Source organism: Cydia strobilella, chromosome 19, assembly GCF_947568885.1.
Source record: "Cydia strobilella chromosome 19, ilCydStro3.1, whole genome shotgun sequence".
Classification (NCBI taxonomy): domain Eukaryota; kingdom Metazoa; phylum Arthropoda; class Insecta; order Lepidoptera; family Tortricidae; genus Cydia; species Cydia strobilella.
In genome coordinates this window covers 10,733,839-10,757,478 of record NC_086059.1, presented here as the reverse complement: position 1 = coordinate 10,757,478, position 23,640 = coordinate 10,733,839, and the positions used below count along the sequence as shown (strand labels likewise).

At 37.8% G+C, this 23,640-nt stretch overlaps 2 protein-coding genes across 2 annotated transcripts in view; one reads left to right on the top strand and one right to left on the bottom strand.

The window, feature by feature from the left end:
- Window positions 1-914: 914 nt before the first annotated feature.
- On the bottom strand, window positions 915-9,200 carry LOC134750070 (protein nessun dorma). The gene is made up of 10 exons (XM_063685157.1): window positions 9,031-9,200; window positions 8,777-8,957; window positions 7,491-7,704; window positions 6,793-7,022; window positions 6,007-6,167; window positions 5,208-5,418; window positions 3,878-4,050; window positions 2,988-3,095; window positions 2,755-2,909; window positions 915-2,141 (listed from the first exon to the last, which is right to left on the bottom strand). The coding sequence occupies exons 1-10, from the start codon at window positions 9,061-9,063 to the stop codon at window positions 2,045-2,047; spliced, it is 1,563 nt and encodes a 520-aa protein (XP_063541227.1). The 5' UTR covers window positions 9,064-9,200; the 3' UTR covers window positions 915-2,044.
- A 287-nt stretch (window positions 9,201-9,487) lies between these two features.
- Window positions 9,488-23,640, top strand: part of LOC134750258 (phosphatidylinositol 4-kinase alpha) — a 54,758-nt gene continuing 40,605 nt past the window's right edge. The window contains exons 1-8 of the mRNA XM_063685415.1: window positions 9,488-9,687; window positions 10,723-10,933; window positions 14,759-14,974; window positions 15,856-16,352; window positions 17,047-17,160; window positions 17,588-17,765; window positions 19,394-19,494; window positions 20,406-20,556. Coding sequence (XP_063541485.1) covers window positions 9,598-9,687; window positions 10,723-10,933; window positions 14,759-14,974; window positions 15,856-16,352; window positions 17,047-17,160; window positions 17,588-17,765; window positions 19,394-19,494; window positions 20,406-20,556 — 1,558 coding nt within the window. The 5' untranslated portion in view covers window positions 9,488-9,597. The remainder of the gene's footprint in view (window positions 9,688-10,722; window positions 10,934-14,758; window positions 14,975-15,855; window positions 16,353-17,046; window positions 17,161-17,587; window positions 17,766-19,393; window positions 19,495-20,405; window positions 20,557-23,640) is intronic.

The window sequence follows — 23,640 nt, the reverse complement described above, 5'->3', positions numbered from 1 at the left end:
ACGCGAGTGTGGTGTGGAGCCGATTTCGCTTATTAGACTCCACACTCGCGTTCGCGGCTTCGCGCCGCGAATCGCGCACGAGTGTGGAAGGACCTATACGATTTGACAGTTCGTGGACTAATAATATTAGTATAATGGTATAATACAAGGGCCTGACACTCTTTGATAGAGAAAGATAGTCTTATTGCGATTCCTATAAGAGGAAAGAGAAAATAGTGCCATGCTTTGTCCTTATCACCGACCGGGTTTTTTTTCATGGTCGGGTTATGGCGGCATAGGTAGGAGGCGATGGCGAAATACCGAAATTTATAAGTGAAAAAGAAAAAGGATTAACCTGTCAATACATGAATAAGTCTTTCACTTACTATACTATGTCTATGATATTTTGACTCCTGATTTTATTTCAAATCTCCTGATTTTTGGGACATGTATTTTCTGGATTTTCCAGATTGGACCTGCCAACACTGGTCTATGGTATAATACCTTTCGAGATATGGATGGTATAGAAAGGATGCCAATCTCTTATGGCAGAATTGTTGCAAAAGTGACCGCTTTCAGTTTTAAATAATAGTTCCTAATGTCTCCAGTGGCGCTAGTTAGGCTCTGGGACATGAGTACAACATGAACCATATAAGGCAACAAATAACCCGACCAAATTACGTAGGTTGTTTTTGGTAGTATTTCGGTGTATAGTGGCGCCGCCTAATTACTGTTTTTTGATCGACACTTTTCATACATAGAGATTTGGCTCCTTTATATAGTCTCCATGTTTCGAGAAATGGGCACCAGCTGTAACTCATTTTGAACTACTTTAACCGTGCACTTGCGTAGAAACAAGCTGTAAAATTGAATTTAAAAATATACTTACGGCTGTTATGGTTAGGAGAGATGAAAAAAAAAACACTAAGTAAAAGGAAGACTTATTTATTCAGATATTGGCTACGTGTATGAGTTATCGTCGTGTTATTTACTAAAAAAAACCGGCGAAGTGAGAGTCGGACTCGCGCACCGAGGGTTCCGTACTTTATTTAGTATTTTTTGTTATAGCGGCAACAGAAATACTTTCATCATCTGTGAAAGTTTCAACTGTCTAGCTATCACGGTTAATAAACCGTGATAGCTAGGCAGTTGATCAGTTGAGAGTTATCTAATAAGATACAGCCTAGTGACAGACAAACGGACAGCGGAGTCTTAGTACTAGGGTCCCGTTTTTACACTTTGGGTACGGAACCCTAATAATATTTGTTACAAAGTTTGTTAAAGCTATTCTAACATTTAGGTGGGTCCCTAGTTTTAGATTTCTCTATGTAGCCAATAAAACATTATATACCTATATGTTTATGCTATCATTTTGAAGTTAAGCCCTTTGGTAATTTTAAGTTCATTTAGAATGAATTAAAACAAAACCCACATAGTGGTGTACAGATGTAGTACATAATTATTTTCCATCGTTTTTAGTCAGTCTCGGTACAAAAAGTACTGAGGTTGGCTGAAGTAGCATGACAAATACGAACGTTTCCGGGAAAATACGATGGAAAACAATTATGCACTACATATGTAAAAACATGCTGCCATCAATTATGTAGTTTTAAGAAAAAGGGTACATAGTCTGTGGGCTCTACTGGCAATAACGCACTACTGACCGAAACAATCAGAAAACGTCCTTAACGACAACTAATGTGGTATCTTTTGACTAAAAAATGACTAATGTTTTCAACCGTTAGGTAAAGCGAAAAACATATTCAAGTTCATACATTATGCGATTTATGCCTAATAAATCTCATTTTTTCCGGCAAACAAATTTTTTTCGCCATTTTGGCTATGACGGGGTTGATTCCATACATGTCCTAAACCAAGAATCGTTATTATATCAATGGCTAGCCCGAGGTCAACGAAACGTGCTCAGAGCGTCAGGGGCGTGCACGCTCGTGACGCTTGGAGCGTGCGTTCCGTGGCCGAGCAATTTTTATGGACATACTATGAAATAAACAATTTTAATTTTTAATAAAGGTTGAAAATACACCCTATATGCACTCCATAAGGTTTATAATAAGCTGGCATCTTGAGAAACGATTAGAACCTCCTCCTTGATGTCGCCAGAACCAATCCTGCAGTTCGGCATTATTTCGAGTTCTTTAATACTGGAAAGAAAATGAGGACTTGTTAGTGAATATGGACATGGGCCATGGTCTATGGATGGATATGGACTTTAAGTGGGGATCAATAAAAAAATGTGCCCTTTTAGTATGTCAATTCTACTATGTAAATTAACATTTGATAAATCCTTTGGACTTAAAAAAGGGGCTCCCGACTTCAACGGCTGAAGTAGATGTCACTGTAATTTACTTGTGGTGACAGAATTGTCAACTTTTGACCACATAATGTAGTCAACGTCGTCGCCATCTACTTAGGCTGTCAAAGCACGAATTAGACTATACACTTTATACAACTAATTAAATGTCACTACAAACACAGACAATGGATTGAGAAATCGGAAAAAACACATAATTGTGTCAAAATTCTTCTCGTTGTCTTGTTTCTAACCACTCTGTCACGCTTCTATTTTTTTCTTTTATAAAATAAATAAATAAAAAAGTCGAGCGCTATTGCATGTCTTTCCAACTGTAGACTATAATTCTCTCGAGAAAAATTAAAAACTAAATTTCACCGCATACAAAAAGCTACACCCCCATTCTATGGGGACAAAAAACAAGACAACGAAAAGAATTTTGACCCAATTGGTGAAGTACTAACCTGCTAAGGACCTTGCCAGCTGTTTTGTCTAATTCACAGCGCACACTATGCTCTGAGCATCCAGAGATGCTGGTGTCATTGAGCAGCACTGAGGACCCAGAGTAGATCTGGATGCCGACACCACATTTTCTGATGCTGCAGCCTCTCAACTCTACCTGAATGTGATTAAGAAGAAATGTGGTGTATCGTTTATGCACATGATGATTTATAAGATAAAAGCTTGTAAAAATTACCTGAGCGCCTTTATGTATGACTATTCCCGAGTAGAAATTGTCGAACGTACAGTTCTCGATGAGTATTTTTGATCCGGACATCGCTACAATTCCTTGCGCGAAGTCACTCTGAAATAAATAAATAAACGTAACACAATTGTTCTTTTCATTTGTTTGTTTTTACTGAGGTGTGCCGATATCCCGATAGAGAGTATCCTATCTATCTATAAGAATTTACTGAGGGACTGCATTTTCAGATTGATAAATCAAATTCGGACTAGAGTTCCGGAAAAGGATAAGAGTTTTTATCACCAAAATCATCGCTTAAGGGGTAAAAAAGGATGGAGGGTGGAACTGCGATATTAAAAGTATCAAGCAGACAAGGTCGCGGGCAGAAGCTAATGAGCATAAAAAAAACTATAAACATACTCATTTATATACACGGTGGCTAAAAAATAAGTGCATTCCCATTGCCAGGGAGATTTTGGGATTATACTGAGCAACTTTTATTATGGGACCAACCACGAAATCGCGTGTATAGTAATGTGACTACTTAAAAAAACCCAAATAAAAATATTTCATAAAGTAATTTGATTCCCTGCAGGGTTCGAAATTATCCAGATAATTATAGTCTTTGATAACTATCCAATAAGTATCGGATAATTATCCCAGGTATGGATGGTGCTATATTTATTTTTGCTATGTACAAATAAAAACTGAACTAAATTGATTAGTTGTTTTTATTTACCATTGAAATATAAGACAATCATCATGTAACAATCTAATTATATTTCGTAATTGGTTATTATCAAATTGAAAATTATCGGGCATAAAAATCACGATAATTATCAAGATAACTATCATTGATAATTATCCTATCGAACCCTGGTTCCCTAGTTGTATAAACATACTTGGCAACTATCAGAATCGTCAGACAGCGCGCAGTTGGCGACGTGCAGCGTGCCCGCACGCATGACTACGACAGTGTTGGCGAGCGCGCACTTGAGGGTTAAGTCCCGCAGGCGACAGTCTTCGCTTAGCTGCAGTAGGCAGGTTCGCATCTCTGCCGCTCTGAGGGTGGCTCCTGAAAAACCAATAATAAATTCGTTTTTGATTTGTGTTTGTGTTTTTTTTATACTTTTTTATTTGTGATTTTAATAATAAAACCATCATCAAAGCTGGAAAACATAGAATAGAATAGAAGTAATTTATTGTTTACCGTGTACAATAAGGTGGAATACAATGTTATACTACACATACAGTCACAACGGCAACCCATATCGGGTATACAATATATTTAACTAAAACTACAGAATTTGTTAACATGCTAATTGGTCTCGTACATAAAGTATTCATGCAAATTATAAAAAACACGATCAATCAACCATCCCTTTAGCTGTCGCTAAAAAAAATACTCCTTAACATTTTTATACTTTTTTTTACACCACTACATTATTACACACCATTTTCACATTCAGAAGAGGCATCAGAGCCAAGTGAATGCAGTGGAAATGAGAGCGTTGAGAAGTGTGTGTGGTGTGAGATTACAAGATAGAATTAGGAACTGTGTGATAAGGGAAAAGTGTGGACTGAGCGAAGATTTAGTGACAAAAATTGAGAAAGGTATGTTGAGATGGTTTGGACACGTGGAAAGAATGAGTGAAAGAAGGCTAACAAAGAGAGTGCACAAGGGAGAGGTAGAGGAAGGGGCAGACCTCGGCGGACTTTCTCTGATCAGATCGGGGAAATCCTGAAGAAAGGCCAGGTCAAGAGTACCCTAAACCGGCGAGCGTGTATGAGGAATGTTATGAAAGTGAAGGAAGCGAAAGAGGTATGTCAGGATCGTAGCAAGTGGAAATCCGTGGTCTCTGCCTACCCCTCCGGGAAATAGGCGCGATTATGTATGTATGTATTTTCACATTACACCACCATTTTTTCACCATTTTTTACATTATTTTTACCTACAGTAGTAATGCAGTACTTCTTTATTACTATAGATCTCAGTACAGGGGCGACATCGTCACTGAGTGACGACACCCCATAAAAAAAAAAAATTATGCTTGATTAGGTGATTGAAAACTGCCGCTATATAACGGCACCGCTTTCCTAGGAAACCAAAGCTTTACACTTTCGCTCCGACCAGCTTATAAACGCACCACCACGCCACTGATAAGCTAAGACGTCAAACTACACGTCTCTTTGACCATCTTGACTTGTTACTTAGTTTAAAACCCAAGTTACCTTTGAAACTGCAAAGTGAAATCTGTGATAGCGGCATCTCAGGCAGCTCATAGTTGGGACTACACACAACCATGTCTTCAGGTTCTAAAGCCAGGCCTTCCTCCGCAGACACCAGCACGCTGAGGGTCTGCTCCTTTGACACCCGGGAGCGGAGGAATTTGGACATCTCCTCAAATTCAGAGATTGAGCCGCCTTGCCAGAGAGCTATCACCTGGAAAATTATTTAAATTAATTTTGCACCAAACAGAGCCATTTCACAAAAAGGTCTACTTTGTTGGTGACGTATCTGGGGGTCGTATACGAAATCTATAACAATATCTATATTATATACCATTGAATTTAATGCTATGTTACGAAACTTTATCACGCCAAATATCGAGCTAAAAAAATGAAGCGTCACGTACCTAACACTTTTTTCTATTGCCCCTTCTAAGTAAAGTATAACTTTAAATTTAAGGAAAATTAATTGTTTTGAGCGAGATTTTGGATTGTCTGGAATACCGTCTAAATAACCAGCTGAGCTACTGAATTTTGCTGAACCATGGTGAAACTTTCAATCACTTATTTCTTTGTTTCTAGACGCCTTAGGGACGCACGCGTAGCAAACTACCTAATGGTGCATTCACAACGCAGCGGAGCAATGATGAGCACCGTGCAACACAGTAACATTAGGTAACTTACCTAGTTACTTACTGTTCCACAACGTTGCTCTACAAAAGTCTACAGGCAGTGCGGATGCAGTGATAGTCTTCTCTTTTTTTAATAACATTCTGCTTGGGCATTTAAATCATAAACTCACGTTCTTTTGTGCCTTGTGTTTCTGCCACTTGCTCCTTGCTTTAGCAAGGTACTGTTCCCGGATTAGCGGGTTTTCATACAGCGTCCATTTTGACATGAGCCCGTCCAGGCGGGCGCTCATTTCGGCGCAGAGGGATATGTACGATGGTGGCAGGAGGGAATCTGTAATCATGTGTATTAACTATTACATTTATATATCTGTATCACAGGCTTACCTACAAGACAGGCTGAACCTAGTGTAGGAAATATTGAGAATAAATAATATGAATATACTTCTTAGCCAAGATACATAATATTGTCAACAAAGAATATTCTGGGTTTTAGCTGGTTTAGGTTGCCAAAAAGAATATCTTGGGTTTCTTGAGAATGGAACCCGGAAAGTCCTGATTTAGGCTCTTATCACTCAGCTGGTGAGACTAGGGCTAATTACTGGTCAGTCCATGGAGGTCCACAACTGTAAGGTGCGATGCTAGGTCGCAGCTTTATCACAGGTGCTTTAGGAACCAGTGGCGGATTTGCAGTGTTGGCCCCCAGCCCCTGTAGTACCTACTAGCCACCCCTTTCTCAGCACCCATCTAGACTGGCGCCTTCCTGCCGCCCCTAATATTTTGCCGCTCTAGGCCTGGACCAAATTAGGGCAAATCCGCCACTATTAGGAACCGTATACTTTTCCGTTGTTATAAGAAGATATCTCCATTTACGAGGGTCTTAAAAAATTTTGAACAGGTAAATGGTTGAACTACAAAAAAGTTTAAAAATTTCTGGTCAATATAATATAGAAGCTTACCATCTTCATCAGTTAATCCCCCATCACAAATAGATGAGTCCAGCTCCTTCAGTTTCTCATAAGCGTTAACCGCACTGCTCCGCAGCAATGTTATGGTGCGAGTCACACAGTTGGGTATGGTGCCGTTGTGCAGGTCCATCCACAGTTGCATGCGGTCTTCAATGGTGTTGGGAAGGATTATTTTGTCGTCTTGGTCGTCCCAAGGCATCCAGATGTTGATGTAGTAGAATCTGCAGAAATAATAGTTATGTTAATAATTTTACAGTACATATGGTGCTACTTTACCGCACTAGTGCGATAATTGGCACATTACGTGACTATGTTGAAAATTTAAAGGGTCATATGTACTGTAAAACGTTGTGTATAGGTAATTCGCAGCTCGTGTCGATATAAAACACTCCCTCGGTCATGTTTTAATTTATCGCCACTTGTTGCGAATTTCCTAGTTTTCGCACTTGTATCGTAATGTACTATTTCAGCTAAAGGTACAAACTGTATAGAAATAAACAGTGATCGGAACTAAGTCCCGGTAACGTACTAAGTAAATAATATCGTTATAAATACGGTAAAAAACAATGCATTCCTCGTTTTTGTCCGATACAATCAATAGGCGTAAAATAAAACAACCAATTTTTGTGTTGCAGCAGCAGTGGGCGACTGAAGGCTAAATGATGAATTAACAAGTAATTAAAAGTTACCTTAACAAGTCAATAAATTCTGCTGTCGTAGCATCATTAATGCACTGTTCCCTTTGCTGCGTAGTTGGCCAGAGCTCTATCAGTGGGACATCCTCCACTGACTCCGGAAGTGACACAGCTGCATGCTGCACACTAAGTACTTCCACTGATGCCGACAGTGCTTCAAAATCCACGGATGATACTGTCACATATGCTATGCATGGGAATCTGGCGTCTGAAAAAGAGGTTCAGTTATGTTTAATTGCTCTGTGATGTAGAAACATGGTACTGAACTTCTTATAAGATATTTAGCATCATTCATATTTGTCATTTAGTTAAGTTTGTCTAAGCCTTCTTTGCATGCTTTGTTAAGCAGAATGTATTGGACATCTTTATCTGGCTCTAATTAGAGCCAGATCAAAGTGTGGGAGAGTAGTCAAAAAGGTCAAGCAACAGAAGTGGCGGTGGACCAGCCACATCATCAGAGAAGGGCTAGAAAAATGGACAAAAGACCTTATAGAGTGGTACCCAAGGGGGCACAAAAGGAAGAGAGGAAAGCCTACTTGTGGATGGTCAGGTGACTTAAAAAGGATAGGCGGAGTGGACTGGACCAGGAAAGCAAGAGACCGCGATACCTGGAAGGACTTGGAAGAGGCCTATGTCGGAGGACAAGCTGAAGTTGTCGATGGGAACTAGAAAATAGTAATATATATATATAATTGTAGAGAAAAATAAGGTATATTTTTAAGTAGATTGTTACAAAACTTCAGAAATAAAGGCAATTTTTTTTTTTTATTATTGGACATCTTTATATTGTAAGAACTTGTTATGTGTACTACATTCTTGCAAATGAATAAATGATTTAATAAATTTTATGTAGTATATTATTTATTTATTTATTAGAGCTTTTCTTTATTCTACAGAGAATTATTATATAAATTTGATACATATATTTTAAGTTTTATATTATTATTCTACTGTAGACCCCTTCTGGGTAAAAGCATCTATCATGTAGTATATAATCATAAACTATTGAATTCTATGCATCAGCATGCATGCAGTTATGATTTCACTTGACTGGGCTATTATTAATTAATTACAGCAAGATAAACAAGCCAAAAAAGGGTACATTTTCACTGTAACACAAACGTGTGGTTCAACTGATGGTCAGTCATATGAAGCCCATAAATTCTGTGTAAAGTTGTATAGTAATGGTGTTCATTTAGTTTCATTTATACAGCAACGTGAAGCACTTTTAAAAGTCATTAGCCACAAGAACCAAAACTTTTGAGTGTTAATCGACTTACCAAACCTCTTGCAAAACTGTTTCGACAGTTTCCATAACGCATCCCAACCAACTGGTTCCACTATAAGTTCGGCTTGCGCACTCCACTGCTCGCGGGCGGTCCCGCGGCCCGCACTGAACACGCGCACCAACTCTTGCAGGATCTCGCTGTCGCTCCGATTGAAATTATGCACAGACATCATCTACAATAACAAAAACAACCTCAGTTTCATTTTGAACACTGGGAAAAAACGAATCCATGAACGAGATACTTACTTTGGAAGAATTCGTTTGAGACTTAATTAACATAGTATAACGCCTTAAGAAATTAGTTTTAAATTATTCTGTTGTAGCTCTCTAATTCATTCTAATTATTCCAAAACCTGCCTTTGATTGAGAATTTTCGTATGTTTTCCGTTAATTCCGTTCGTTTGAAAAACGTAACTATTAACCCAACCCAATGTAACGTCAACGTGAGCACGTTCGGATACTTCGATAAAATGCTTAAAATTAATAAAATATACTTGCGCAAACAGAATATGTATTCTTTGAACAGAATGCTCAAGCTTCATGATGCTGCAATCAGCAGCAGAACTTAGCGGATTGCAGTATCATGCGCATGTTATACTGTTGTTTACTTGCTCCAGCGTAGATCACCGGTTAAAGGAGGGTTTGCGTATGGGGTTTGGGTACGTCACTAGTTTGAAAATCAATGACGGACTTATCCAGGCAACCCTGACTCTTACTGTCAATGTCAGCCCAGCCTGTGTTGATGGGCGACATGAAAAAGTGACTAACTTATTATTTAAATAAAAAATGATTAGTATAATAACAACATAAACAATGTCGATGGACGAAAACGAATTCTTCAAGCAGACCGTGCAACATCTGGCTCGCTGTCTGTCCAACATACAGCCGACACCATGGGAAAAAGTAAGTCGATTCATATCTTGAGTAATAGGATTTTGCGAAATCCCTTTTTAGCAAGGACACACATATTGTAATACCGTTTTTAATTAATGTTTGAACTTTGACCAATTCCTGATAGATACTTATGAATACTAGAAAAAAGTATGGGTCTGTTTAAGATTGAATTTAGCACCACTAATGAATTTCCTATTTGTTTGTTATGATCTCATCAAAACTTCATCATTTCCGTTTTGATATGAACTTATGAACATATAAGTCAAAAATAGTTGTAGCCACAATTCTTAAATCTTTTTGTACAATTTAATCTTTTTGAGGCCTTGACCGGCCACAGTTCAAGTCCTTGACTCATAGGCTGGTTTTAGTACATTTTATGTATGAAGAGCCCATGGTGGGATTTGTTACATGCTTCCTTTTTATAGTATCATTAATACATCATTGTTCAAGTTAAAACATCTTGCAAACGGCAATTATATTTTAATTTTATTTTTTCTTTTTCCAGCATAACAAAACAGATTCTTAGTAAAATTACAACAAGATATCAAATTATTCATAATGTAAACACACGGAAAAACTTGTATTTTTTCAATGTTTTGTTATTTATATTTAGACTTTATAAAAAAAACTTCAGTGTTGTATTTTTTTTTTCTATACTACGTCGGTGGCAAACAAGCATACGGCCCGCCTGATGTTCAGCAGTCTCCGTAGCCTATGTACGCCTGCAACTCCAGAGGAGTTACATGCGCGTTGCCGACCCTAACACTCCTCTCCCTCGAGCTCTGGCAACCTTACTCACCGGCAGGAACACAACACTATTACTATATTATTATATTGTCTTACATACAATATTTGAGAGTCAATTGAAAACACCACAAAGTTGACTAACAATAGGCCAATTTTTTCAACAAATTACTTCTTAATTTGAGTAAATCTTTAAAAACTCTCTAGCATACATGCTATGCACTAACATAGTACCAATTAGCACTTATATGATCTAAAGCTGTTATATTAATTTTCTTAATAAAACTTCTTACTGCACAGGTAAACACCCTGTTCATGCTATGCCCACAAGCAAGTTCAACACTCGTAGTAACGACCCGCAGCATGGAGGCCTGCATAGCCCTAGGGCTGTACTACTTGCAGAGTGGAATGCAGCACCAGGATAAGCTGCATCCATACTTCCTGAAGGTGCTGAAGTGTCTCACTACGGCTCAGTTTGAGGAGCCAGTGTGCCGAATAAAGAGTGGTGACCGTAAGTATATTTTTTTAAGAGATGAAACTGGTGTGGGGCGTATCTTACTAGTCATAGTAAAAGAAATTTGAACTGTCTGTACGGGTGTTTTGTTCTATATTTATATAGCGCCTACAATGGATCAAGCTGTCCCGGGTACTGTGCAGCACGTAAATATGGAATGTAATAACTGAATTAAGGTTTACATTCCTTTGACTGGCAGCTTTCTGGTATGGTGTGATGGCAACCATGGATGGTATGCAATTTTCCATTAAGGGTCCCCGGCAAGCTCGGTTCTCCATACAAACGCAGTTTCACTCTCATTTCAAAACGACTAGCTAAATTGCTCTGAAACTTTGTACTTACAATAGGATAAGGTATATCTATGTCTGTAATTAGTTTATGTTGCTTCAGATACCACAGTTAAAAAAATACAGCGAATTTTAGTTTTTCATACAAAACTTGTTTTTGCTCTATTTCGTTTGTTTTATAAACTGGAGCTATATAAACTAATTACAGACCTAGATATACCTCATGTCATTGTATGTGCAAAGTTTCATTACAATCCAACACGTAGTATTTATATGAGAGCGGAGCTACGTTTGTATGGGAAGGTGCAATTCGGCCGAGCTTGCCGGGGACTCTCTTAATATGTATACATTATATATTTATTTAATAAAATACATGGCAAACCTTTAATGTAAGCATATCTTAGGTTAATATGTTTATTAACAAGAAAAATGCCGTTAAAATATGTTGAATTATTTATTTCACATCACATATGGTTTTTATATGGGACACACTGGCATCTCTACAGCAGCTCGGAATGCATTATGGTAATGTGAGGCTGGGGCAGCATCTAAACAGAAAATGTTAAGGTCAGATAGGAAAAACGGAACACATTGGCAGGAGGGTTACCTATCTCATCACCGAAAACATGAAAGCCGATTATTACCGCCGATTTAACCTTTTGGACGCCAATGACGGATATATACGCACTAATAAATTAATCGGCCATAGACCACAGAGCAACATAGACCTACGTGCATATGCATAAAGTTCAATTTCAGTTTTGACACTTCGGTGACGTGGCGTCCGAGTGACAGCTTTTGTGTTTGACACGGCGTCGAAAAGGTTAAAACCCCGAAATTTTCATTTGAACGCGTTTGAATTTTTAGAGGGGTCACCAATGTAACCTAACCCAATGGCTTCTACAGGATGCCTTTTATGTGTTTGGAAAATTTTACGGTTTTTGAAAAAAACGCGTTAGGTTAAATGAAAATTCGGAAAATGAAACATCGGGCAAAGATATTTCGAAGTTGCTACATGTTACCGGGCAGGATGAACTCTCGGGGGCAAAGTAAACTATTAAAACATTTATTTATTTTGTATTCCGTTCATACTAGTTACTAAGTAATATCAAAGAGGATATAATAAGACAGAGCGGTACTGTTATAGTAAATTTTGTAACCACTGTAAATTCACTGCCATCTATCGACATACTTTAAAACTAAAAATGAAGATTTATAAAAATACGTTAAAATGTATTTAAATATGGATAAATGATTTTTTTTATTTGCATTAATTATTTTTATATGGTTTTGACCCATGTTCTTTCACTGATATGCGTTAAAATTATAAATAACAAACGAAACCGTCAACGCCCTCTATACGAGAGTAGGCCAAAGCTAGTGGCGCCATCTGATCAAGAATCAAATTTTCGTGATTTTCGAGGCACGTTTTTTCCTTAGACTGTATCCATCTATTACGGAGTTATATTATCTTTGGTAATATTAACCTTAAATTATATTACTCTCATATTAGGTACAAAATGAAAACTTGACCTTATAAAACAACAATTATGTAGTGATTTTTGTGTAAGTATTCTATGAGCTTTAGGCCTCTTCCAAGTCCTTCCAGGTATCGCGGTCTCTTGCTTTCCTGGTCCAGTCCACTCCGCCTATGTCGATGGGAACTAATAAATAGTAATATATATATAATTATAGAGAAAAATAAGGTATATTTTTAAGTAGATTGTTACAAAACTTCAGAAATAAAGGCTATTTTTATTTTTATTTTTTTATTCTATGAGCTTTGATAATTCGGTCTGTACGACCTCACACTGTACAGTCTGTACAGCTTTATCAATAAATTGGTGCATAAATACTAAATAAGGTACTTACTCAGAAAGGTTATTTGGGTACTCTGAAATAAAAAAATGTATAATTAATATTTATATTGATATTGATTATCATTATCAGTTTATGTTGGGAGAGTTATAATGTTGTCGAAGTGAACCGTAGTGAAACAAGGTTGTTTTTAGGGTTCCGTACCCAAAGGGTAAAAACGGGACCCTATTATTAAGACTCCGCTGTCTGTCCGTCCGTCTGTCACCACGCTGGCACGCTGTAACTCATGAACCGTGATAGCTAGACAGTTGAAATTTTCACAGATGATGTATTTCTGTTGCCGCTATAACAAAAAATACTAAAAACAGAATAAAATAAATATTTAAATGGGGCTCCCATACAACAAACGTGATTTTTTTGCCGTTTTTTGCGTAATGGTACGGAACCCTTCGTGCGCGAGTCCGACTCGCACTTGGCCGGTTTTTTTTTTGTTATTAGTGAGTTTTGGTTGTCACCTGACTAGAGTTAGACCAAGATAAGTCTGCAACTATTTTGATAGCACACGCAGTGCAAGTGTTATTTTAAACGTCAAACTTCTATGAAATGATGACGTATAAATAACACTTGCTCTGCGTATGCTATCAAAATCGTTGCAGATTTTTCTTTGTTCTAACTCTATTTATTGTACCTACTAACAGCAACACATAACCCACCGTCTGTGGAACTTATGATTTGAAATAAGGATTGCGAATTGCCATTTAATAGTAAATAATCGAAACATATGGCAAATAGTTATATCATTATTTAATGAATTAACATGTGAGAAAACATTAAGAAGGTCATGCGTCTTTACATTTTTCATTTTGACAAAAAAGATACACTAAACAGTATTTTCCATAAAACCGATGTTAAATAACTTTGCAGTTGTTGGTGATCATAATACCACTTCTTAGAATTTCTCTTCAAGAACATTTTATGATAACCTTCCACCAAATGATTAAAAATATTCAACCAACACCATTAACATCAATATAATGGCTATCCAATAAGAGCCAGGTTTCAAATAATGGTATTAATATAAAATAAAATAAACTTACCATAATACAAAGCACCAGCAAAAGCATAATAAATTTGTACATTGTGTAGTTAATTAACTCGAATAGTTATTCATACCAACGTGCTTCACACCTTTTATACCCCCTTTATTTGAACAGGTGTTCGGTGTTATGAGCTATATGACTGGGTTGAGACGACATCAATGTCATGTTCGCAATTTTAGACTTTATAACATTGTAATAAAGTATAAAATGGATATTGATTGTACTACTTCGTTTATGTATCCTTTAGCAATTGTATTGTTAAAATTAAATAATAATTGATGTTTTGTATTTTATATCTAGTTTTATTAGCCCTCAGTGGAATTTACTTTAAAAAAATGCAAAATTGTTTTAAATTTGCCCATTATCTACTATGATGTTTGTATTAACATTAGACTTCACAATTTACCCAGATATTAGTGTTGAATTTTGTTGCTGAAGTAATATGTATAAATTTGCTATATGGGGGTTTATGCGCGTGCGATAGAGATAGGAAATGGTGTATTAATGTACGAAATTTTTCCTGCTTAGCGTCCTAACTTAATATTTTGTCTATTATGACCGTACCACAGAAACTTATACTCAAAGCGTTCTAAAATCATCTTGAATATTTTTAACAGGTATCCCCATGTCAGAGAAGTTCAGCTTCTGTCTGAACACGCTTCTATCCGACGTGGCCACAAAACAGCCTTCGCTGCGCGAGGAGATCATCACGGCGCAAATCGAGCTGATGGCGAGCCTCACGCAGGTCATCCTAGAGTGCCATCAGACCAGGGACTATAGCGGCTCGGTGTCCAAACTGCAGCTGTGCAAGGGGACTATACCTGTGCTCATAGGTGGGTTGGATTTTAGAGCTTCTCATGATGGACAGTATATCATTATTCTAGAGGTCACGGCGCAGATGGAGTTGATGGCGAGCCTTACTCAAGTAATTCTGGAGTGCGATCAAACCAGGGACTATAGTGGCTAGGTGTCCAAACTGCAGCTGTGCAAGGGAACTATGCCTGTGCTCATAGGTGGGTTGTACTTTAGAGCTTCTCATGGTGGACAGTATATCATTATTCTAGAGGTCACGGCGCAGATCGAGTTGATGGCGAGCCTTACTCAAGTAATTCTGGAGTGCGATCAAACCAGGGACTATAGTGGCTAGGTGTCCAAACTGCAGCTGTGCAAGGGAACTATGCCTGTGCTCATAGGTAGGTTGTACTTTAGAGCTTCTCATGGGGGACAGTATATCATTATTCTAGAGGTCACGGCGCAGATCGAGTTGATGGCGAGCCTTACTCAAGTAATTCTGGAGTGCGATCAAACCAGGGACTATAGTGGCTAGGTGTCCAAACTGCAGCTGTGCAGGGGAACTATACCTGTGCTTATAGGTTTGTGTTTTGAAAATGAGTTGAAAAGAGTTCACCGCACAGGCTTCCTCTAAGGATCGCCATAAAAGGGGTCCTTGTTATGGCGAGCAAGTACTGCAACCCTCATCAAAACGTCGTCCACTATGATAGAGGGCTATCTACGACGCTGGTAACCTTTGTAATAATACGTAAGGAATTGGTAAACGAATTATATGTGTACAAATGTATAGATTTAAGGGGTTTTTCAAAGGAATAGCGTTCCAAATCCTGTTCTTCACAAATGTTGCATTGTCATTTCAAACAAACAAATGAAATTTAAGGAAGTACTGCGAACTATTTACCTGACAATTATATATTTCTAGGTCTCGCGAGATCCATGGGCCGTTTCGCCACCATCGACCCCCCTCTCCTCTGCCGCCTGTTCCCCCAACCGCCCAGCCCAGTGAAAAACAAGGAGCCCGAACCCAACTTCGAATACTCCACTCTGGACAAAAAGAGGAAATTCAACCAATTCCGACCGATCATACCCAGATCTCTATCAGGAAATTTAAATCCAGTAGAGCATATCATGGAAAATGGAAACGATACTGTAGACGGTGCCTTAAAAAGGGGATCTCTTAACAGCTATCATTCTGTCCCCTATGATCCCACAACTTACTTCTTCCATAAATTCGGGTCTAGTTTCAACCAGTTCCCATACATGAGGTTCTCCGAGTCTCCAGAGAGGAGAATAAATGTGCAGTTCTATGTAAGATACCTGCAGAACATTCTGTCTTGTGCGAAGAAGTTGTTGACCAAAGATTTGCTGGCGTTTTTGGATGAGGAGGCGGATGATATATACGCGGCTGGGCAAATACAGGTACTATTTTATTTATTCACGCTTGTTTCTATATTTCAGAGTGTTCTAAACTATTCTATGATGCAGAAGCAAGTCTGTTATAAATATTATAATGCTACTCTTTTATATTAGTATTTTGACAGCGGATTAGTTTGATAAATTTGGTCTTATGCTTGCCTGATGTTGTGTGAAATTATCTTATATGGAATTGTAATTTTTTTATATACTACGTCGGTGTGCAAACAAGCATACGGCCCGCCTGATGGTAAGCAGTCGCCATAGCCTGCAACACCAGAGATATTACATGCGCGTTGCCGACCCTTTAAAAACCTGTACACTCCTTTTTTAAAGAACCCCATACTGTAGCCCCTCGGGAAAACCTCGGCAGGGAGCTCATTCCACAGCCGAAGCGTCCGCGGGAGGAAATCCCTCTTAAACCGCACAGTACGCGACCATTTAGGTTCTATGGTGTGAGGATGAACACCCTGCCGAACACATATTATGTATACCTACTAGAATTATTGCCTTTAGTCAATTGTTACCTGAGCAACAATGATTAATCAAGTACTACACTATAAGACTGAATCTAAGTGTACAATTTCAAATGTATAAATGATCAGAAAAAGTTCACCAAAATTTTATGTCCAAATATGTACCTTACTCTCTTGAAAGAAAATTATAATTTTACTGGATTTTTTATGTAAAACTTAAACAGGTTTTCCCGTACAAGTCGTTCTCCGAGACGTTGAACCTAGTCATGGTGACATTGCTGAGAGAGATACTACAGCACCAGAAAGATCTACCCGGACCTTTCACCAAAGATGTGCAAGTAAGTTTAACATATTCACATCAAAAGGGTTCGGGGGGCGCACATGATATAAATAGTCCGCTAACTCTGCAGCTGACTGTGTGATTGAAGTGTGGGGTACATCACACACTATGTTAAAGAAGTTGACTGACAGGATCAAATCAGCTTCTGGTTTTCAAATTGTCCTAACGAAAGCCAACTATTGAGTTTGGCTGATATACTTGCCGGTGATGTCACGGTCAAATTATCAAATCTTACGCTTTTTTGGTTTGATTTGGTTGTAACACTTACAAACGTTTTTCTAAAAATACCTGATGAAATCTGATTTCATGAGGTATGGACAGGTGGCTATGGACGACTTGTTCCCATTTATATTTGTTTTGTCCCCGGATCTGGCTTCCTGCAGATGTGATCATACTTTGAGTTAAGAATCTCATTATTTCTGCAGGAATTCGTGAAATGCCTGTTCCTAAGCGGGCAAACAGAGCTGCAGTCTCGCCATCACGATGCGTCAGAGAAAGAAGACAGAGAGAGCAACTTCGCCACCGTCAACAAGTTCAAGGTCAACGTCATGGCGAACTCCGCGTGCGTCGATCTACTGGTGTGGGCCATTGGCGATGAAACAGGTATAGACTCGTGACTCATGCGTTAGAGAGAGAAATACGACGTCTCCGAGAAAGCAGACAGAAAGCAACTTCGCCACAGTCAACAAGTTCAAGGTTAACGTCATGGCGAACTCCGCGTGCGTCGATCTACTGGTGTGGGCCATTGGCGATGAGACAGGTATAGACTCATGTGACTCGTGTATTAGAGAGAGAGAGAGATATGACGCCTCCGAGAAGGAAGACAGAGAGCAATTTCGCCACCGTCAACAAGTTCAAGGTCAACTTCATGGCGAACGCCGTCACCTGCTCGTGTGGGCTATTGGCGATGAGTCAGGTATACTCATGTGACATGCGTTAGAGAGAGAGACAGCTGTAGACGCATCCGAGAAGGAATTCAGACAGAGCAACTTCGCCACCGTCAACAAGTTCAAGGTCAACGTCATGGCGAACCCCGCGTGCGTCGATCAGCCCGTCTAGGCCACTGGCGATGAAAGCATATTGTAGCATTTTTTTAAATTGACTAAGTCAAAATATTCGTCGTTGTTTCGGTTGCGGGTCCTTAAAATGGAAGGCATGAAGGGCGATATTTCGAGTAAAAACTACGTGAGAAAGATTACTTGTACCCTCCACCTATGTTCACCACTATATTTTAGCAAATAAATATATCCTCATCTTCTACGTTATCAGAATCGAAGTTTCTAGGATTGCCCATGTTTTATTGTTATATATATTTATGTATATGTCGTTATATATTTCCAGTGGATGAGGAGTTTGGAGTGCCGGCTCTTGTAAACGCTCTAACAATATTAATAGGTACATTCGTGGGTTTATGAGTGACCCCGAGCCTTGTCGGAGCTAACACCTGCATGAGCAAGCTTAACTACCTATTTCCTAAGGCCCAGCCATACAAATGAAAAATCCAAAATTTGCCACTGAAATTTGAACCTAAAATGTAGGAATTAGAGTTGATTTTGCGATGTTGGAAAATTGAACGAAACAAAGCAAAGATTTAAATTTCATCGAACTGAAGAGATATAAGTAAGACCTTGGGCCTTAGGAGGATACTACTTTTTTAGCATTAGAAAAAAAGAGTTAGTTCATAGTGTTAAGAAAAATTCGTTCGAAAAGATAAACTCGGGGTCACGATTTTTTTCTTAAATGTGGAGACATCTCTTCTTAAATCATTAACTCTTTGGTACATCAATAAAGTGCATAGTATAAAAACTACACTTTTGTGGAGTCCTTCTGATGCTAAAACAATGTAGTATTGCTATAAAATGGAAATTCGGTTGAGTTTGAAAAATGTGATAAAATTCATTCGATTTCAATACCTACTAATGGTTTTTTCCAGTCCTATTGTTTCATAAAATGCTTAATATTTTGTTAAATAATTTATTAGTGCAATGATTCAAAAATAAATAAATATATTACTAACATTTGTACATATGGGGCATTTTCTTTGAAAAGGGACCTTATTGTCGATGGCGGTTACGCTGCACAGCGTCGCGCGGCATTGTATATATCGGAGCATCGTTAATAATGGCGTAAGCGCCATCGACAATAAGGTCCCTTTTTATAGAACATACCACATATAACAGTTTACTTATGATCGATCATTACAATAATATATCTTTATTTATTAATTTTAGGTGCGGATTCCTTGTGTGGCCGCCTGACTGAGAAAATAAACTCGAATCACAATCATAAATTGATACTGGCGCATATGCCTCTCCTCATGGTCTGTCTTGAAGTAAGTACGTTTTTCAGTTTAAAACTCAACTTTAGGTGTTGGTAATAGAGTTTACTTTTTTATTTCCGTATCCAGTCGTTTACATCACTCTTTAATGACACTTGTGGTGTTCCTATTCTAGAATAAAATTAATTTGGTAATTGGGTTTTTGCGAACTGAAAAGTGCGGTACGCGTCGAGCGTTATCTTGAACTTTGTGGTAATGCACGAAGGTTGATATTGCGCTGTATCCGCGCGCATCACTTGACGTCTTTGAGTTAAATACCCAACTTGTCCATTTTAGCTATAGGTAAGAGTCCGTATTTTAATAGCTTAAGCTAACATTGTACAAATTTTTCAGTCACGAAGTGAAGTGAAGTGAAGTGCCCCGTTATAAGGGCATTTTCACTTAAAAGTGTACTATTTACTTTTTTCGACAATCCATCGACTTTTGGGTTATTTCTACTCAGAATCACTAGGTCTATCGATTTAAAAAGAAAAAAAATGTGTCCCATAAAAAAATAATTCAGTTTTGTAACGCATTTTCACATACATTTTGTATGGACCGTTACAAAACTGTCACCCAAAATTTGTATGAAAAACTGGGGACACATTTTTTCTTTGTCTCATTCAATAGTACTCGTGATTCTGAGTCTTAATAACCCAAAAGTCGATGATTTTTCGAAAAAAACTAAATGATACCCTTTTTATCTGAAAACTCCCATAAAAATCATGTTCTCATTGCAATATGATGTGGTGACAATTTCAAACTCTTTCCACGTCGATGCAGAGTTAGCTTGGTCCGATTCTAATTCGTTTGTTCTTATCTGTCACTTCAACATGTGCGTTTGACATAAAGAGTAAATATATTTAAACAATCAGTGCCATTTTAAGCTTTATTGGCAAGGTAGTAAGGTGTATTTTTCTTCACAGGGCCTTGGTAAACTAGCAACGAAATTCCCTACGATAGCGAACACTTCGATATACTGCCTGAGAGACTTCCTCGTCACCCCCTCGCCGATATTATTTAAACTGCACAAGTTGGAGCTAGAAAAGACGGGAAAGGAACACATGAAAGTTACATGTAAGTTTCTGTATTTTTATAATATATATCATGCATACAGATTTACGCCTGTAAATTTTACTTACGTAAATTGAAACGCAGCTGTACCTCGTTTTTTAGGGTTCCGTACCTGAAGGGTAAAAACGGGACCTTATTACTAAGACTCCGCTGTCTGTCTGTCACCAGGCTGTATCTCATGAACCGTGATAGCTAGACAGTTTAAATTTTCACAGATGATGTATTTCTGTTGCCGCTATAACGACAAATACTAAAAACAGAATAAAATAAATATTTAAGTGGGGCTCCCATACAACAAACGTGATTTTATTAACCGTTTTTTGCGTAATGGTACGGAACCCTTCGTGCGCGAGTCCGACTCGCACTTGGCCGGTTTTTTAGCATTAGAAAAGACTACACGAACATGGCGTGTCTTTTTATTAAAAATAGCTTTAAAAAAATAGTGACTATTACTCATGAAACCAAAAGAATGTAAATGAACATATATTTTATACATATAATTGTTATATATTTGCTGTGACTTATTTTTCTAATGTGTTTTTCAATAAAGAGACGCCTAGTTTTTAGTCTTTTTCTAATGCTAAAAAATGAACTGTAGTTATTCTTTCATTCTAACAATTAGTTGCGTCACTTGCGTCATTATTATATTTACGTAAGTAAAATTTAAAAGTGTAAATTTTAGTACCTATTTCTTGAACGGTATAAGGCTAATAAGTTTTATAAGACATAAAACTACTATCTTGTCTATAAACACTTATAATATCAGTGGCGGATTTGCAGTCTTTGCCGCCCTAGGCCCCAGGCCCTGTAGCCGCCCCTTTCTCAGCGCCCATCATGTTGACTACATTTTAAGTTATTTCTTGTTATCATCAGACCTTGATAAAATGTAAAGGCAATGATTCAATTTGAGCATAATAGTTACATCATTGTCAGGCGATGCATCAATTATCTCACTTTCGGGGTGGAAGTGAGATAATTTTCACCCTCTTAAGGGATGATTTCCGGAAAAAACTATCCTATTTCCTTCCGCGGGACTCAAACTATCTCTATGTCAAATTTCAACTGGATCGGGTCAGCGGTTTAAGCGTGAAGAGGTAACACACAGACAGACAGACAGACTCTCGCATTCATGGATGCAGTATGGATGTTATATATTTTGGTGATTTGTGTCTATTATAATGAAATATTCTAAGCTACGAAGATACGTATTTATTTGGCCTATTAGGATTGAAGTTATTTTTGTTAAAAAAGGGTTCGAAACGTCAATGGCATAGAATTAAAAAAATTCAAATGTCACCCTACCCTTCCCGTTTGAAAAACACTATAATGAATCTCTGATTATCGTGAAAATCTTTACAAAATGGTTACCTATTGTAAATTAATAATATTTTAGTCTAGTATCGTTCAAGAAACGGACCCTCGAGGACAGAAATCCGCGCGGCGAAGGAACCTTAAAAGGTCTTATTGTAAATCGACAATTTTAGTTTCTACAGTGATTCGCAAAAGTACGCGTAATTAAATAAACTTTATTGGGTGGTTTACATTCTTGCATACTTTACGCCGAAGTGGATTTCTTACCTTAAGTCCAATTCATCTCATTTCAAACATGTGGCCTTCCAGAAGGGTCCTATGCTTCATCTGCAATAACTGCGTTTCTATCAGAATTTCTGTTGGAATTTCAGATGGAAACGTCCTTAGTGCACTTGAAGCATGAGGACCCTTGAAAAGCCACATAATTATTATCTTGGCTACTGACGTGTCATCGGAAAGTTTTCAAAATTGCGAAATTGGAAATTGGGTCAAGAGTCAAAGATCTTCGAAAATTGCGTTACGTAATATTTGAACGCCCATTTCTAAAATAGAAGCTTTCTTTATTTTTTGTGAAATTTTCTTAAAATTTTTGAGAATTCATATTTTTTTGGAAATTTTCGCAACTTGCAATCTTGGCTATTACTTGCTTGGTAGTACCTGAACAGAACATTATGCTTCTCACATCATTACTTTAAGCACAGTTGTCACAATGATCTGTAATTATATTTTGTTTTCTTAATGAAACTCTTTTCTTTCTTATTAAAGCTAACTCTGTAGATTCGAGGCTAGCAGGTATTATTAGTTAATATTAATGTTTAATTTATTTTATGTGAAGATAAAATCAAACTGATGCTAATCCAGATATCGTGTTTTAAAATCACACGCCAAAACCACCTCCATAATCCTTACAAAACTATTTCCGTAGAACTTACGGGATATAGGTACATTATATCAACTGAAATCATTCCCTAGTATACACAAAATACACTATCTAAACCCGTTTTGAAAAGTAACACGAACTTAAGAATTTTGAATGGTTCACGGTTAGTTTCACTAGACTTATATTGACCGGGATATAGACCGTGATTACCGGGGTTATTATCGGGAGCTCATAAATAATACAAAAGGTAATCACGATCTATATCCCGGTCAATATAAGTCTAGTAACACGAACTATACATTAAAATGAGGTAAACACCTGTTTTGAGAAGTATAAAAACTAACATTCTTTTCTCCAAAGTTTAGTTGCCGGTATAATACTGTGTGATATGTTCGAAAAACAAAAATGTCCCTTACACTTGTTATTCCACTTAATCCACCTCAGCAAAGAGTTTTTGGTTGTAATAGCGAAGTAAATTCTAAGATAATAACGTGATCCTAGTTTGACAGCCCGGAACAGATTGCATTGTACTGCGCCATATGTTTTCTGGTCATTGGCCTGGACAACGAGAGTTACCGCATAATGTTCATTATTTTATATTGTTAATTTCATTTACTTCTCTTAGTATAGATTTAAAAAAAATGTGGAAGAGCGAGGTCTCCTGGTACAGGTACTTCATACCTAATAGGAGGACTCGACCACTATGTATTTACCAACATACATACATACATACATACTTATAATCACGCCTATTTCCCGGAGGGGTAGGCAGAGATCACGGATTTCCACTTGCTACAATCCTGGCATACCTCTTTCGCTTCCTTCACTTTCATAACATTCCTCATACAAGCTCGCCGGTTTAGGGTGCTCTTGACCTGGCCTTTCTTCAGGATTTC